Consider the following 15,105-nt stretch of genomic DNA (forward strand, 5'->3'; position numbering starts at 1 on the left):
AAGCCTTACCTAAAGAAGAAAATTACAAAACAGTTGTAGATGGAAGGTTTTTTTATTATTATTATTATTATAATAATTGTCTTATTTTTAATACTTTCATTTCCCCTCATTGTTTCATTTTACTGTTTGATGACAGTTGACACAAAATGTCTTTCAGTCCAGCCTCCTCTTGCTTTCTCTGTGTGTCTGAGATGAGATGTACTGGAAAAATGATCCAACCTCTTTATTTGGCACACAAACATGACTCACACATGCACACCTCTATAGCTTACAGAGTGCTGTGGTGGAGGCACTTCCATGTCCTGTGTTTATGATTTGGCGTTTCTCTGGTGGACACACAAGGACAAGTATATGGCATCTGTAATCCCAGTCTTCCCAGTATAGGACAGTGTGTTTCGCCATGGTAACAGCCCCCTACCAAGGACAGGAGGGGCCTTTGTATGTAGTTCAGTTTGTCCATAAGAACTGAGCGAGCAGTGGGCATGACGTGGAACTCGCAGATGTAAATAATCTGGTACTTCCCGATTCTCCTCGCACTCGCGCGTCCTATGCGCGCACACACATGCTCTCTCTCTCTCTCACCTACTTCACACTCCATGGAGGGCATGGTAGTCTAATCAAACGAGGACTTTATACATGTACGGTGTATTCAACGCGGTAAAGTAATACGGAGATCACTGGGGGTTTTTTTAACCTCACATCAGCTGTAGTTACACCAGAAGACCAGCCTTTAGGAGCCAACATGCTGTAGTTCCAGGTTTTTTCTCACCCACTGAGGTTAACATGGTCTCTTAAACGGAACTCTGCAGCAAACACTGTAATCAGCATCGATCAGAACTCGCAACTGACTTTGTTTTCTCTGTCAGAGGTTAGTTGTAAGGGGGGGGGGGTATGGACAATGCAAACTAGTTTGTGCTGCACACGTCAAAACATACATACACATACACGTGCATACACACAAACACACACACACACACAAAATGTCACCAGTACGGTTACTGCATTAGGACAAGGGGCGGAGAATTTCTTAATGTTCCAGTATTCAGTGTCAAAAATTCTTTCTTACAGACCTGACGTTTCATATATTATTTGTGTGTATTTTTTTGTTAATTTGTTTTAATTTTCTGAATTTTTTCAGACTGGGCAGCTTTCTTTTATGACACAAGCTGACTCTTTTTGACTTTAGAAAACTTATTGTAGAGAAAATGTTTTTTCTATAATATAAAGAAAAAAGAAAAATTCTGACATGGATATTGGTACTGTCATTTTTTTCACTTCTGTTTCAGGAAAAAAAAAATACCAATACATATTTTTTAGCTCAACTCTTGGGTAATATTATTAAGAAATTCAAAACTAAAAAAAAATTACAACTCACTTTTAGGTGACTTTAAGATGCCTTTAACCCCCTTCATTCCATCTTGTCTCTAGAGTTTTTCTATCTTTGTGTAGTATATTAATGCTATTTTAAAACAAAAGGAAAAAATAAATATCTAAAGGCCACTTAGCGTTATTATTTTTTTTTTTTTTCTCATTTTGATTGGGGTTTTTTTTTTGTGTGTGTGTATAGGATGATTTCCTTACATCTTCAAAGCATGTACAAATAAGCGCAGTAAATTTCTGTCTGTTTATATTGCTTCCCTTTTTTGTATCCTTTGTAATTGTACATGGTGAGTTGTAAGCCAAGAGAGCGAGCGAGAGAGAAAGCGCAATAGATGGAGAGATACAAAGGAAAGATCAAGGCGCAGGTTGGTGGGCTGCGTCTAACTTCCACTCCCTCTCCGTTTTGTCCTTGTATGTATTTCCATTTATTTGTTTTTATTTTTGTTTGTTTGTTATTTTGTTTGTTTGTTTTGTTTTCTTTCTTAGCAAGTACTTTCAAAGAACTCTGTACATTTTAACTTGAAACAAAAATAAATTATGTTGAGCCATTTCACATGTGATTGTTTTTTATTGAGCTCTCGGTGGGAGGTGGGCAAGGGGTGTCTTATTTTTGCCTATGGTTATAACTCTTGTATTATTCAACTGAAAAATTGTCCCCATGGATCTGCGATATCTTTATTTTTCCCCCTGATATTTTTAGCAGTAATGTATTTCATCATCACTGAAGAACTTAAATGTTATTGTTACACGTTCAAACCGCTTGCCTTGCAATTGCATATATTGCGCTTTAGTCAGTGTAATTTTTCCCTTTTTTAACAGAAGCTGTCCATTTTGTAACAATTAGTCTATTTTTTGCTGTTAAGTAACAAAAAGTGACCCTGCTGTTCTGTGGGTGTAAATTTATATTAACTGAAATACGCGGCCCATGTTATTTGTACGATGCCCCAGATTGTGGTAATGCCCATCAAATATGCCTGTCACTACAGCTCTATTTGGCCCTACTTTGCTTTCACACAAAATGTCAGATGCGCCTGACGCCTGATATGCCCTTGGGCCAATCACAAGACACATTAAAGGGATGTTTACTGGCCATTGTCCAATAGAGCTTGAGCATGTGTTGTTTTCAACTTCCGTGCTGTACACCAATTCCGACTGGGGAGGGCGGGACATGTCTCAAATGTCTGTCCTCTTATTGGCCAGTATATATGTCAGTTACCCTTCTCCTTTTGGCCCGAATAACGGAGAAGGAAGCGACATCCGTAATCTTGTTTCATTGAAAAAGACGAGTTGGACTCGGATATATACGATCGTTGAGCACGGTGAGTGCACGAATTTCCTATTGACGTGATATACATTATTTACAGATGAATAAGGAAATGGTTCTTGTAAATGATCAAAATAGAATAACCGTTTTACACGCCCCGCATGACGGAGGTGGTATCACAAGACCGTCCTGTGATGTTAACGGGGGAGGAGAAAATGGATGCAAAAGTAGCAACTGTCAGGGATGCGGATGCACATAGGATATGAGAGCTGATTTATATTATATTTAAACTCCCCAAAGGCTCAGTCCGACTTGTCTGGGTATCCATTTGGTAATTTAATAGCTGGAACTAAAGGCTATTAAATTAACCCGTATCAAATTTCGTTGTACCTGCTGACACGATGCCTTTCACAGCTCATCGTACTCAGTCTACCTCGACCTAAACAAGTTTTGTCAGAGTCATTCAATGGTTCACAATCAGATTATAATTTGTCTTTGTCTGTTTTGTCGCTGTTTTATACGTCTAGCGTCACAGCCATACTCTTTTATCAACCCATAGAGTCAAAATGATCCACAGTTTGTTCCTTGTGAACGCTTCGGGGGACATCTTTCTGGAAAAGCACTGGAAAAGTGTGGTAAGCCGGTCCGTTTGTGACTACTTCTTCGAGGCCCAGGAACGGGCCACTGAACCGGAGAATGTACCTCCGGTAATACCGACCCCACATCACTACCTTATCAACGTCCTCAGGCATCGGATTTACTTTGTAGCGGTCATTCAGAGTGAGGTGCCTCCGCTCTTTGTCATAGAGTTTCTTCATCGTGTTGTGGATACATTTCAGGTTTGTATTTTGACTTGCTCTCCATCTTGGTGTTTCAGTCTTACAATGCATTTTATTTACAGTTTCATTTGCACACAGCTTCAGATAAAAAATATTTATGTACAACAAAAATATTTATGTATTTGCTATGTACCAAGACCTGATGTTTCCCATGCAAGTTGTAGACTATGCCTATTGGCAAAATTCTGGAAACTTTTGCAATACAGTTAGATTCCAACCAAAGATTGAGCACCTCTCCTTCTCTCTCTCTCTCTCTCTCTCTCTCTCTCTCTCTCTCTGTCTCCCCCACCCCCCACTCTCTCTCCTTTAGGACTATTTTGGGGTGTGTACAGAAGCAGCTATCAAAGACAATGTGGTTGTTGTATACGAGTTGCTCGAGGAGATGCTGGATAATGGCTTCCCCTTGGCCACAGAATCCAACATCCTTAAGGAGCTGATCAAACCTCCGACCATCCTTCGCACAGTGGTCAACACCATCACTGGTGAGGCAAACTGCGCCACCTAGTGACCCCCTGCTGTCACTGAACAGTGCTTCTGATGTTTCTTAAGGAGTGAAAACAAGTCTAGACCATCTGAAGCAAACCATACTAACTCAAGTGATCAATTTATAATATTGTGTTCAGCATAACTTTGTATGTAGACCTTAACACAAAGCATTCTAATTTCTAATGATTAATGTATAATTAAGATTTAATTACATAAGCACAGGCCTCAAACGTGTGCCCCCCCCCCCCCCCCCCCGTCTCTGATTTCTAATGATTAACTTATCATTAAAATGAATTACATATACACTGGCCTCAAATCTGGCACTCTAGCCAGAAAGCTGAGGAGCAAGATTCATTATTCTAGTTTGTTGAATCGGACTTTCTAAAACACGAGTTTAAAAAATTAAAACAAATGCATGAATGTTGAGTGCATGAGAAAGTATGTCCATCTGGATCCTGTTCTGTACCTAACTCTGTTTTACTGTGAACACAGGCAGCACTAATGTGGGGGAGCAGCTTCCTACAGGCCAACTCTCAGTGGTACCATGGCGACGCACAGGGGTCAAGTACACAAATAACGAGGCTTACTTTGACGTAGTGGAAGAGATAGACGCCATTATCGACAAATCAGGTGTGGCCTGGCTCACATTCACTAAATCCGTATAAACTCTCAAAAACGTAAAAATAACTTGAGTTATTGTATTCATTTTTTTGTTTATTTTGGCTGCAGTGAGTTTTTTTTTTTGTAAATAACCAGTGTTTGTAAAACCCAGATGTGGAAAACTGTTAGCTAACTGTTGTTTTTGTTTCATGCATCACGTGTGTTATTGTGGTCCATCTTTCGGCACATATATTTCATGTAATATTGTGTTGTGATGTCTAGTTAAAGGTGCCATAATGGCTACTGCATGAGCCAGTTAATATCCTTTTAAAGAACAGGGAAGATTTCTATACTGAGTAACTGGAGAAGGAATGTCATCTCTCTCTCTCTCTCTCTCTCTCTCTCTTGTTCAGGCTCCACTATCACTGCAGAGATCCAAGGAGTGATCGATGCATGTGTCAAACTGACTGGAATGCCAGATCTCACGTTGTCCTTTATGGTGAGCTTGTGCGCCTTACGCGTGTTTTGCTGTCTTGTCTGAACGAGCAAGAAAGAGCTTCAGAAAAGTCTTGAGCTAACTCTTTTTTTTGGTGTACTCCAGTCACCGTTTAGAGTTTGAGGGGTGATGTACAATCAGATTTAACACCTTCACAAATGACTTTCCCCCACTCCCCATCTCAGTTGTGTGTAAATTTTCCTCTCTCTCCCCCTCTCTCTCTGTAACCTTATCTCTCTCTCGGTCTCTTACTCAGAACCCCCGACTTCTTGATGATGTTAGTTTCCACCCGTGTGTACGGTTCAAACGCTGGGAGGCAGAGAGGATTCTGTCCTTCATCCCTCCCGATGGAAACTTCCGACTGCTGTCCTACCATGTCAGCTCTCAGAAGTGAGCGAAGCTTGTCTTTTTCGTTTTTCGTCAGTTTTCCTCTCTTTTAAATTCAGTTACTAACTGCTTTACCAAAAGAAATGAGTCAAACCCAGAGAACTAAAGCGTGGCTGTTGCCTGTTGTGTGTCCTGCAGCCTTGTGGCTATACCGGTGTATGTAAAACACAACATCACGTTTCGGGAGGGCAGTTCTCAGGGCCGGTTTGAGCTGACCCTGGGCCCTAAGCAGACCATGGGTAAGGCAGTAGAGTCTGTGCTGGTAACCAGTCAGCTGCCCCGTGGAGTCCTCAACACCAACCTCACCCCCTCTCAGGGCACATACACCTTTGACCCCGTCACTAAGGTATATGCACTGTGTGTGTGTGTGCGTGCGCGCGTGTGTGTATTTTGAATTTGTTTGTGACCATTTCATGTAGGTAGTGTAGTTACCAGGTTAACTGGAGTAGATCGCACATACATTATGAGATAGAATGAAAAGAGCAAATGCACCCAGTAAATGCCAGAAGTGTTTACACTGTACATGACATTAGGATTTTAAGTATCCAGTCAAGTGGATCTGCTAAGTACAACGTCTCTAATGATCCCGTTATAAGGTTGTAACGGTTGGTAATAACGGTGTAGTAATTGAATTATATTTCATTAAATATAAATATATTAAAATATATATTAAATATATTTGCCTTTCCAACTGAAAACATTTTGCTTGTATATATATTGATTGTAGATATAATTTGTCAGATATTTAGTGTGATGTTGCTTATTAGAGTGTCCCCTAATATTTTTATCCTTTTCTCTCTCTCTCTCTTTTTTTTTTTATTTGTTTCAGCTTTTGTCCTGGGACGTGGGTAAGATAAACCCCCAGAAACTTCCCAGTCTAAAGGGGTCTATGTGTCTCCAGGCTGGTGCCTCCAAACCTGACGAAAACCCCACCATCAACATCCAGTTTAAGATTCAGCAAATGGCAATATCAGGTATATTATTACTACATTTCCCAGAATGTCTCAGCAAATAGCCCACCGCTACATCACACCGTATTTTCTTATTATTTCCCCCACACAAATTCAACAGTCCGTCAGTACGAGTATTTAACCAACAGGTGGAGCTATTTTTCAGTATGGCTGTACAGATCCCTTTTGTAGTCAATGTTGTTCAGGCAGTTGGCCCATATGCAAATCTCAGACAGTCCAGACTAACCAGTTATAATGCTTTGGTTACTTTAGTACAGTGTGTAGATTCTTCACTCATGTGCTATCATCTCTGTTTCTCTCAAAGGTCTGAAGGTTAATCGACTGGACATGTATGGTGAAAAGTACAAACCATTCAAAGGCATCAAATACATGACCAAGGCTGGAAAATTCCAGGTCCGGACCTAAAGGCTGTCCAACGCTCTGATGCATTAAAGACAACTAAACACTTCCATTAATATGGTTACAGCATGTGTGTGTGTGTGTGTGTGTGTGTGTGTGTGTTTGTGTGTGTGCGCGCGCAGGTGTGCGTGTGTGTGTGTGTGTGAGAGAGGGAGAGTGAAAGAGAAAGAGAGACACTGATTGAGAAAAAGAGAGGGAGAGAGATTGGTTGGAATCGGTACATTAATAGTGCAAACGCTCCACAGGATTCACCCAAATAAAACGTTCTTTCTTTTCTTTTTTCTCGTTGTATGTGCTAAATGTTTGACTCTACGAAAAATGAGGCTGAAGTTATTTACACATTTAAATGATAAAAGTTTGAACTGTCCGCCCCTGAAACATCACGTCCAAAAGCCTTCGTTTAAGCCAGAAACAGGTTACATGCTATTTATTGTGGGATGTGTCGAAGCGTTTTTGTTTTTGTTACTGTACTGTTTCATTGTGTTGAAACACTCCTGAGAGAAAAAAACACAGGGACTTGCCTCTTTGTTTTCGTTTTTGAAAGTTTTCTAATGCAATTTCTTCTTCTCCCCTCGCTGACACGTTTAGCGAGAAACTGAAACATTCCTCTTTTCATGTTTTCCGTTTACTCATTCTCTGCTCTCTTTTTTTTTTCCTTTCTCATCCTCCTTCTTTTCTATCAGTTTCTTTTGGGTGGGGTATGTGTTATCCTTCTCATTTCAGAAGCGAGAGAACAAAATGAATGGTTTATTCGTTTAAATCCAGCCATTGTGAACGTCAGTCATGATATTATTGTTCGCTGTTCTCTGAAAACCACACATCTCCCATTATAGAACCATGTAACACACAGCAGCATCTGTTCCGTCTTTTAATACTGGCATTTTCCTTTTCTAGCCGCTTTGTGTAAACACTATACTCTTTTTTTTTCCCCCCCCTCATGTTGTTGTTGTTGTTGTTGTATTGTTTTGCTGTATTTCACACATTATTTATTGTGTATGAGCATAGCTGACCAAAATGTGGGCAATGTGCACTACTACTTTCCTATCAAATGCAACCTGTCTCTAAAATGACCACTGGCTGTCTCGTGTCTGAACTAGAATACAGCTGTGGGTATGAATCAATGAATATTGATGAAAGTGTTGAGAGCCCAAGAAAACATTTTACTGTAGAGAGCTGAAGGACCTACTGGACAAGTTATTGTGCGAGTTACTGGCATTCCAAAAGGACTGCTGTAATGTCAGGTTACAGACTGCGGTTGTTTATATTTTTATTTATTTGACACTCCTCAAACACGTGCTGAGTGGTTAAGGATGTCTGTTGAGTGTCTTACCATAGATGTTTATGACGTGTTTTGTCTTTTGTTTTCTTTTGAATGATTTCTTCTCTGTGAAATGAATCCCAATGATTTTGACAGTGCTATGAAATTAAAGACGATGAAAAAATGTGTATCCTTTTTCCATCTCCTGTCCGTGTGGTGGAAACACTTGTTTTCATTACCGTACACATTTATGAACATGCCTAGTTTTGTATAACTTTATTATAAAACCATTAATAGTTTATTGTGATCAGAGTATGGTTATTAGCTATAAAATGTCATCAAAACTGATCTTTAGATGCATAGCAATGGTTGAGGTCTCAGAGCCTTAGAACAAAATTTATAAAAGTAAAACTTGTTTTAGTTAGTAGTAATTACATGGACATAAATTGCTGTTTGGCAAACTGTATCATTATTATGCTACATCAGCAAAATAAAGTAACCGAAAATACTTTTATATAGTTTTTAATTAAACATGAAATCCTATTCCAGTTGCTTTTGCAATGTTTAGTGCACAGTTGACTGTTGTCAGATACAATGTTACGACGGCTCTTTGTTGAAATAATATTTTGATGATCGTAAGATGACGTTATGAGACGATAAGCGTTTAACCCTATCGTTCCAGTAGGCGTGTTGAACTCCACTCCGTAATTTACTTTGCACTGCTAACTCTCCGCTTGCTTCCTCCTCCTCTTCGTCTCTTAACTCTTAGGGGTCCGAAAACTAACCAAGCAAGGGGTGGTGTAGAGTATTTAAATAGAATCACAGTTTGACTGTTTTTTTTTCTTTTCTCTTTTTATTTTGCAGCGTCAGTAATTTCCGATTTATCATGATTTTTGTTTCCAAAATGTCTTAAGTGACGTGTAACTTTCAGATCAGTTGCTCATATTTCTTCGAATAACTTGATCTTAATCTTTCCAGTACACTTGTTGGTTTTCAGACTTTTTTCTGTGTTTCTTTCTTTTTTTTTTTGTTTTGGAACGATTCTCAACCTTAACTGTGTTTTGATGGAAAATTGCAGAGAACTATAGCAAGAGTTCTATTCGTCAAACTCGGTGAGTTTAAGTTAAGCCCTTTTTTACTCTGTCGTAAACACATTAACTACAAACATACCCTGTGGATTCCCATATGTCTATTAATTGCGGACAAATTAACATTAACCAACCGTTTTGTAGTCAAAGGAACTGTGATGTGTATTCTGGTCAGTGAAAGTTAAGTAGTTAATTGATCTCCTGTAAAACAATTAGTCCAATACACCTAACTGATAAACCTAAAACGGAACAGAGCTCTTTTCTCTCTTGTTTCTTTGTCACTCTTAATGTTCAAGTATTTTTAAGTATTGGATTCGTATCGTTTCGAAATTAAACAAGTTTTGATATAGAATTATCCACGGACCTTTGTTATGACCCGCTCCCTGGGGTGATGTTTTTACAAAGTGGAGGGGGGTCTTGCTGATGTGTCGTTTTTCCCACCTAGACCAGGAAAAACTGTCACTTTTGTGTAAACATTAAGTTAGTTTAAGTTGCCAGGTAAAAGCAATCGCATCATAGCTTTCGTCAGTTAAGATATTGCTGCTCTAAAACCACGCTATTGCTGTCGATTAAAACACCGGTCTGGGCTTTAAGCGAGGAATGAACCACGTGCTTAGACACAGAGCGCGTGCTCCTTTAACGTATCTCCCTACACTGCCTCGGAGAAAGTTTTTTTTTTTTTTTCATTAGCCACTGAGTCAGCGGGATGAGTTCATACTTGTGTCTCACCATCCAAATATAACGCAATTTAAGTTCTTGTCAAATTGACTCACTTCTTCAGTACAGGCTCATTAGATAACCGTCTCGGAAGCATATGCTTGCATTAAAAAAAACTAATGTGAAAACCCTTACAATGCTCCCGCGGTTTTAGAGCGAATTGCGAATTACTCAATTTGTCCTATATTAATAATCAGTAACATTTAACCACAGTTTATTAGCACTGTTTGCAACCAACCAATCGCAGTTTCATTCCATCTTTAACGTTTTTTTTTTAACTGGTAGTGTGGCGAGTCGAAGTCTATAACGACGAGTTTTAACCATGATCTTTCCGCGCTGTGTTTTAGTAGAATAATCGAGTAATAGTTTACTAACAGGTCATCTTTGTATAACATTGTAACACCGCTGTTACAAACAATAGCCAGTGGCAATTAAATAGCCTACACTGTTATGCAGATATAATACGAGTAATGTCTGTTCCTCGTGACAGACATTAAGCTACTTGTTACCTTTTGCAGCATAATCTGGTCTTTAATATCAATGAAAAATCGCCGCTGTTAAAGGACAGGGTGAAAATAGCTTAAGTATTTTTGGAACGCCAAGCTTGCACTGTCATTCGAGTTGTCCTCTCGGGAAGCAGAGAAGACAATAGATGGCTGTTGGTGGGCTATGAATATAAGAATACTTCGACTGAATATTTTGACTGGAAAATTAGTCCAACATGTGTTATTTTATTTGGACATGGACAAAATTTGTTGATAGTGTTGTGTTGACGCAATGAACCCGAGTCCACGAGGAAGTGTAGTAGCCAACTATTTACGACGAAGGTTTGTAGACACAGTTAAATTATTTCGGTTTATTGACGGTTGACTGCAGCGAACCAAGCGTCAAACAAAGGGAGCCGTCGCGGGCATGAACGAATCCTCCTTTCTCATGCAAAGAGGGCAAACAAAGCACTCTCCTCGCTTGGATTCGCCATTATAACCACACATTTTCTCACACTCCTCACGTAACTTATCGATCCTGCGCGCCAACATCTGTGTCTGGTCCGGCGGGTTTTTATCACTCTTACTGACTGTTGTTTCAGCCTCAACGACCCTTTTCTCATATTTGAGCTTCATTTTTTTGTGATACACAGGCTATCATCATCACTCAGATTTTTTCAGCAGTCATACAACTACACCAGACATTTGTTCTAAGTTTTACTACTGGGTAATAAATGACATACATTTCAGTCACAGCTCTAATTTTTTTTACTTCTTTTCTTTCTCTCTCTTATTCCCAATGCTGACTTCCTTGCAGTCAAATTAAGGGAGGAAATATCTGCGTGACTTTCAAATGGCTGTCTTATTTATGCCACCAAGGTCAGATGGGACCCTGACACTACCCTCTGGGTAACCTTGTAGAATGAAGCTCTCCTCCACACACATGTACACATTCCCTGATACTCTCAAATCCCACCTGGGCACACACAGGTGAGTGACAGCATGGGTCTGCCCGTCCTCCAGAGTCTCTTCTTAACTCTCCCCCACGTCTATTAACATCTACCAGTCACTTTGAAAGAAAGTCCTCCAGATCAGCACTCGATTTATGGACTGTTTTCGCCTGTGCTGGACCATTCAGAAACTTCTTCTCATTTACAAACCAGTGTGCTACCCTCATACACCTCCACTTTTGGACTTTGGTAAAGTGGAGTTGCCAGCATGCACAAGCAAAGGACAAACCCAGGCGCCCCGAACCAGGACATCTACGAGTTTCCCTCCGACGAGGAGGATTCCAGAGTGTTCCTTAAAGCCAGAGCTAGGGAGGTGGTCTCCCCTTTAAGTGACTATATCCATAAGGAGCATGAAAATGGGGGTCTGTTCTCCCTGCCCCAGTTCTTGACCCAGCATGCAGTGGGGGCGTCGGCCGCCATGCAGCGGAAGAAGCGCAGGAGATGTGGTGCATGTGGGCCGTGCATGCGTAAAGAGAACTGCGGAACATGTGGGAACTGTCTGAACCGCAAAGTTGGCCATCAGATCTGCAAACTGCGCAAATGTGAGGAACTGAAGAAGAAGAAAACAGCATGGGAGGTAAGATCGATGGACGGACAGAAAGACAGGCAGACAGACAGACAGACAGATAGACGGATAGATAGATAGATAGATAGACAGATAGATAGACAGATAGATAGATTTGCTGTAATTTCACACAAACTGAAAATATTGAAGGGTATCAGAAAAAGAGGCTCCTTAAATTCAGAATGAATGAATGAATGAAGGTTTTATGCATAAGATATGTTAATATAATGTTAATATATACCCAGCCTTTCTTCATCATATAGACATGTGACATAATCATGGAGAAATGTAAGACACTATTTAACAGTTTTCTGTTGCATAATACAGGACCCTTTACCTCATCTGTCCCCAATTCAGAATAAAATTCCTTTGTGGACATGTCGCAACGTGTTCCCCTAGCTGTCCAGGTACTAATAAACCACTAACTACAACAAAACCAACCTGACGTCACAAACGAAATGAACCACCTGCAAAACTGGCTAGGGGGCTAGTTCCTGAAACAGGCATTCTCATTTAGACTATTGGAACCAAAAGTTGAGACTGTCCAATGGGGATGTTCCTCAGCACGTGCTCCTGTTGGATTTTGACTTCTGGCTCAATTTATCTTGGATACCTACTTAGAAATCCTGTTTCCTGGGACCCCTCCATGTAGCAGCATATGAAAAGGAAAAAAAAAAAGATCTGTTTATTTCTAATAACAAACATGACTGTTTTCAACAAATATCAATTAGTTTGGAATGTGCAGTGTCATTTTTGATTTGTTTCATGCTGATATTAGGGGGTCAGAATATGATGTTTGTGGACTGCCAGTCAAAAAAAAAGAGAGGTACAATATAGATGAATGTGTGGTGAACAGAACAGAAGAGAGGTAGCTTCCAGTGTTATAATAAATAAGTTTCAATATAAAATCAGCAGCCACAGCACACATATATAAATACAAATATAAACATAAATATATTAAATACATATGTATAAATGACTGTACAAAATTGTCATCGAGACAGTCTACAATGATTCAATGAAGTCTAGATACAGTGAAATCTAAAAGGTTGTAGGAGAAAGTGTACAAGAACACAATTCAGTTTTTGGAAATAAGAAAAAATTCAATATTATTTCAGTGACCCAAGTTGAGTCAGTCCACACACACACACAAAAAAAATCATGTAAGGTACAGTATTTGGGAGGCGTGTGTGTGTGTGTGTGTGTGTGTGTGTGTGTGTTGTGTGTGTTTGTCAGTATGGATTGACCAAACCCAGAAGAGGAGTTCAGCAGTAAACCAGTCTTGAGCTGTAATTTCTTAACTGGTACTTCCAGTCTATTGTTAAAGCCTCACCTTCCAACGGTCGAGGAAACAGATGACACCCACATTTCTCTCTGTTTGTACTTGCTTTCCGTGTGTTTTCAGTTAGCTGAGTCAGTTAGTTACCATGGTTGCACTAGGTTACAGAATGTCTTTAATCTTAAAAAGAAAACATTACCAATTAGTTTGTTTATTAAATTAGTGTGCCTAGGAGATTTTAATTCTTGGAAATGTTGGCTTTTTTAATGCAACAGGAAGAGTCAGTAAAAGGGCCACCTACATCTCCTTAAACTATAATCTGATATTGTGCGGTTAGCCCAGATTAATTACGAATCTAGTCATGCTGTTATGATCATCTATTTTGGTCATAAATAATTTTTCAAAATATGTTTTCCACTAATTGTCTTACTGCAGAGAAGACAATTTTCCTCTTGGCCCTTGATGCATACCAAGTCATGGTATGAAATACGCCTTTAATTTGCACGCAGAACAAAATTCTTTGTGTTCAAGAACTTTTCCAACTTGCATGGTGCTCAGGTGCTGTGCTCAGTAGTTCTGGAAAATTCTTCTGACTTGCCCTTTGACCTTCTATTCCAGCACCTTTGACCCTTTAGGTCTTTGGAGTAGCAGACAGGGGAGGGGCCTGACCCCAGGGACCAGTCAGGAGGAGGGGTTGAAAGAAAGAGAAGAAGAAGGCAGAAAGAATGTAAATAAATGGTTTGAAAGGGAAAGAGTCCAGGAGAGAACGAGAGTGCGAGAGAGAGAGAGAGAAAGAAAGGAATCAAACACAAGATGTTGTCACTTTCATCTCGCTCCCTCTCTCTCTTTCTTTCTCTCTCTCTCTCTCTTGCTCCTTCTCTGTTCCTCCTCCCCCTGGTCCCAGAGGTGTGCACGTCTTGGTCACCGAGGCTTCCTGAGTACTCTAGTAATTCATTATGAATGATGGAATTAAGCGCATGGCATGCCCGATCAGTACAAAAATCAGTTACCAAAGATAGACCTACTTGTGTGTGTGTGTGTGTGTGTGTGCGCGCACATGCACGCATGTGTGTGTGTGTATGTGTTAATATTTAAGGTCAGAGTGTGCCCTCCCCCTCTCTCACATCAACCTTATTGCTTCAAGAAACCTATCACATGCATACAATTACAGATAACAATCTTAACCACAGAACTGCACAAATAGCAAATTTGGAATGTCAAACAGACAAATGCAGACAAAGGGATGCCATGTAATTTATACATGTGTGTCAGAGGCATTTAAAAGATTTTAAAAAGGTAAGCACTGGAAATGGTCTGAACAAAGAACAAGAACAATATCCTTGCCTTTCTGTTGTGACCAATCCTAATGGTCATATTTTATCCCTCCCCTTCAACTGACCTCTGGTTGAGAGACCATCAGCTGATTGCTCATCACCTAGCAACCACAGCCCATTATTGCCCAATTGACCAATCAGAATGGAGCAGAGGTTGTAGTAGGTCAAACATTGTCACAGTGTGAAGGACAGGTACTGTTCCATAATTCTTATGGGGACAGTTCAAGACACAGAATTGAGCTCGTAGAAGCTTTGAGATGGTCTGCTGCTCAAATAAAGAGTTTTGAAACAACAGGCCTGAGCTGAAGCCATACCTGAAAGGATCTCAGAGCACCAGGAGCATTGTACAGATGTTTTATTACAGGAAGATCAGTGTATTCTTTAAGACACTCAATGACTTGGTAATACATTATGGAACTCCACAGTTAAAGAAATTGTGTTTTCATGATGTGTGTGTAGGTGTGGGGGTGTAAGTGTGTGTGAGTGATGTGTCTACTTGTTTTTCTAACAGACATTTTACTGAAAGCCCACTCCAATATTGGGGATT

The 15,105-nt window shown here is 40.0% G+C and overlaps 2 protein-coding genes across 2 annotated transcripts in view; both read left to right on the plus strand.

The window, feature by feature from the left end:
- The first annotated feature begins 2,620 nt into the window (after positions 1-2,620).
- ap3m2 (adaptor related protein complex 3 subunit mu 2) lies at positions 2,621-6,828 on the plus strand. The gene is made up of 9 exons (XM_030791699.1): positions 2,621-2,699; positions 3,204-3,483; positions 3,794-3,965; positions 4,462-4,599; positions 4,983-5,068; positions 5,322-5,455; positions 5,591-5,798; positions 6,282-6,426; positions 6,728-6,828. Exons 2-9 carry the CDS (start codon positions 3,211-3,213, stop codon positions 6,826-6,828), a joined length of 1,257 nt encoding a protein of 418 aa, XP_030647559.1. The 5' UTR covers positions 2,621-2,699; positions 3,204-3,210.
- Positions 6,829-11,588: 4,760 nt separating this feature from the next.
- tet3 (tet methylcytosine dioxygenase 3) overlaps positions 11,589-15,105 on the plus strand; it is a 32,691-nt gene continuing 29,174 nt past the window's right edge. Inside the window, exon 1 of the mRNA XM_030791408.1 lies at positions 11,589-11,957. Coding sequence (XP_030647268.1) covers positions 11,589-11,957 — 369 coding nt within the window. The remainder of the gene's footprint in view (positions 11,958-15,105) is intronic.

This window comes from Chanos chanos, chromosome 14, assembly GCF_902362185.1.
Source record: "Chanos chanos chromosome 14, fChaCha1.1, whole genome shotgun sequence".
Classification (NCBI taxonomy): Eukaryota; Metazoa; Chordata; class Actinopteri; order Gonorynchiformes; family Chanidae; genus Chanos; species Chanos chanos.

Bases quoted from the DNA above. Each gene is read 5' to 3' on its own strand.
- ap3m2 (XM_030791699.1), top strand. From the start codon at position 3,211: ATGATCCACAGTTTGTTCCTTGTGAACGCTTCGGGGGACATCTTTCTG. The intron at 3,484-3,793 runs GTTTGTATTTTG...TCTCTCCTTTAG, and splicing joins GTGTTGTGGATACATTTCAG to GACTATTTTGGGGTGTGTAC. The intron at 6,427-6,727 runs GTATATTATTAC...TTTCTCTCAAAG, and splicing joins TCAGCAAATGGCAATATCAG to GTCTGAAGGTTAATCGACTG.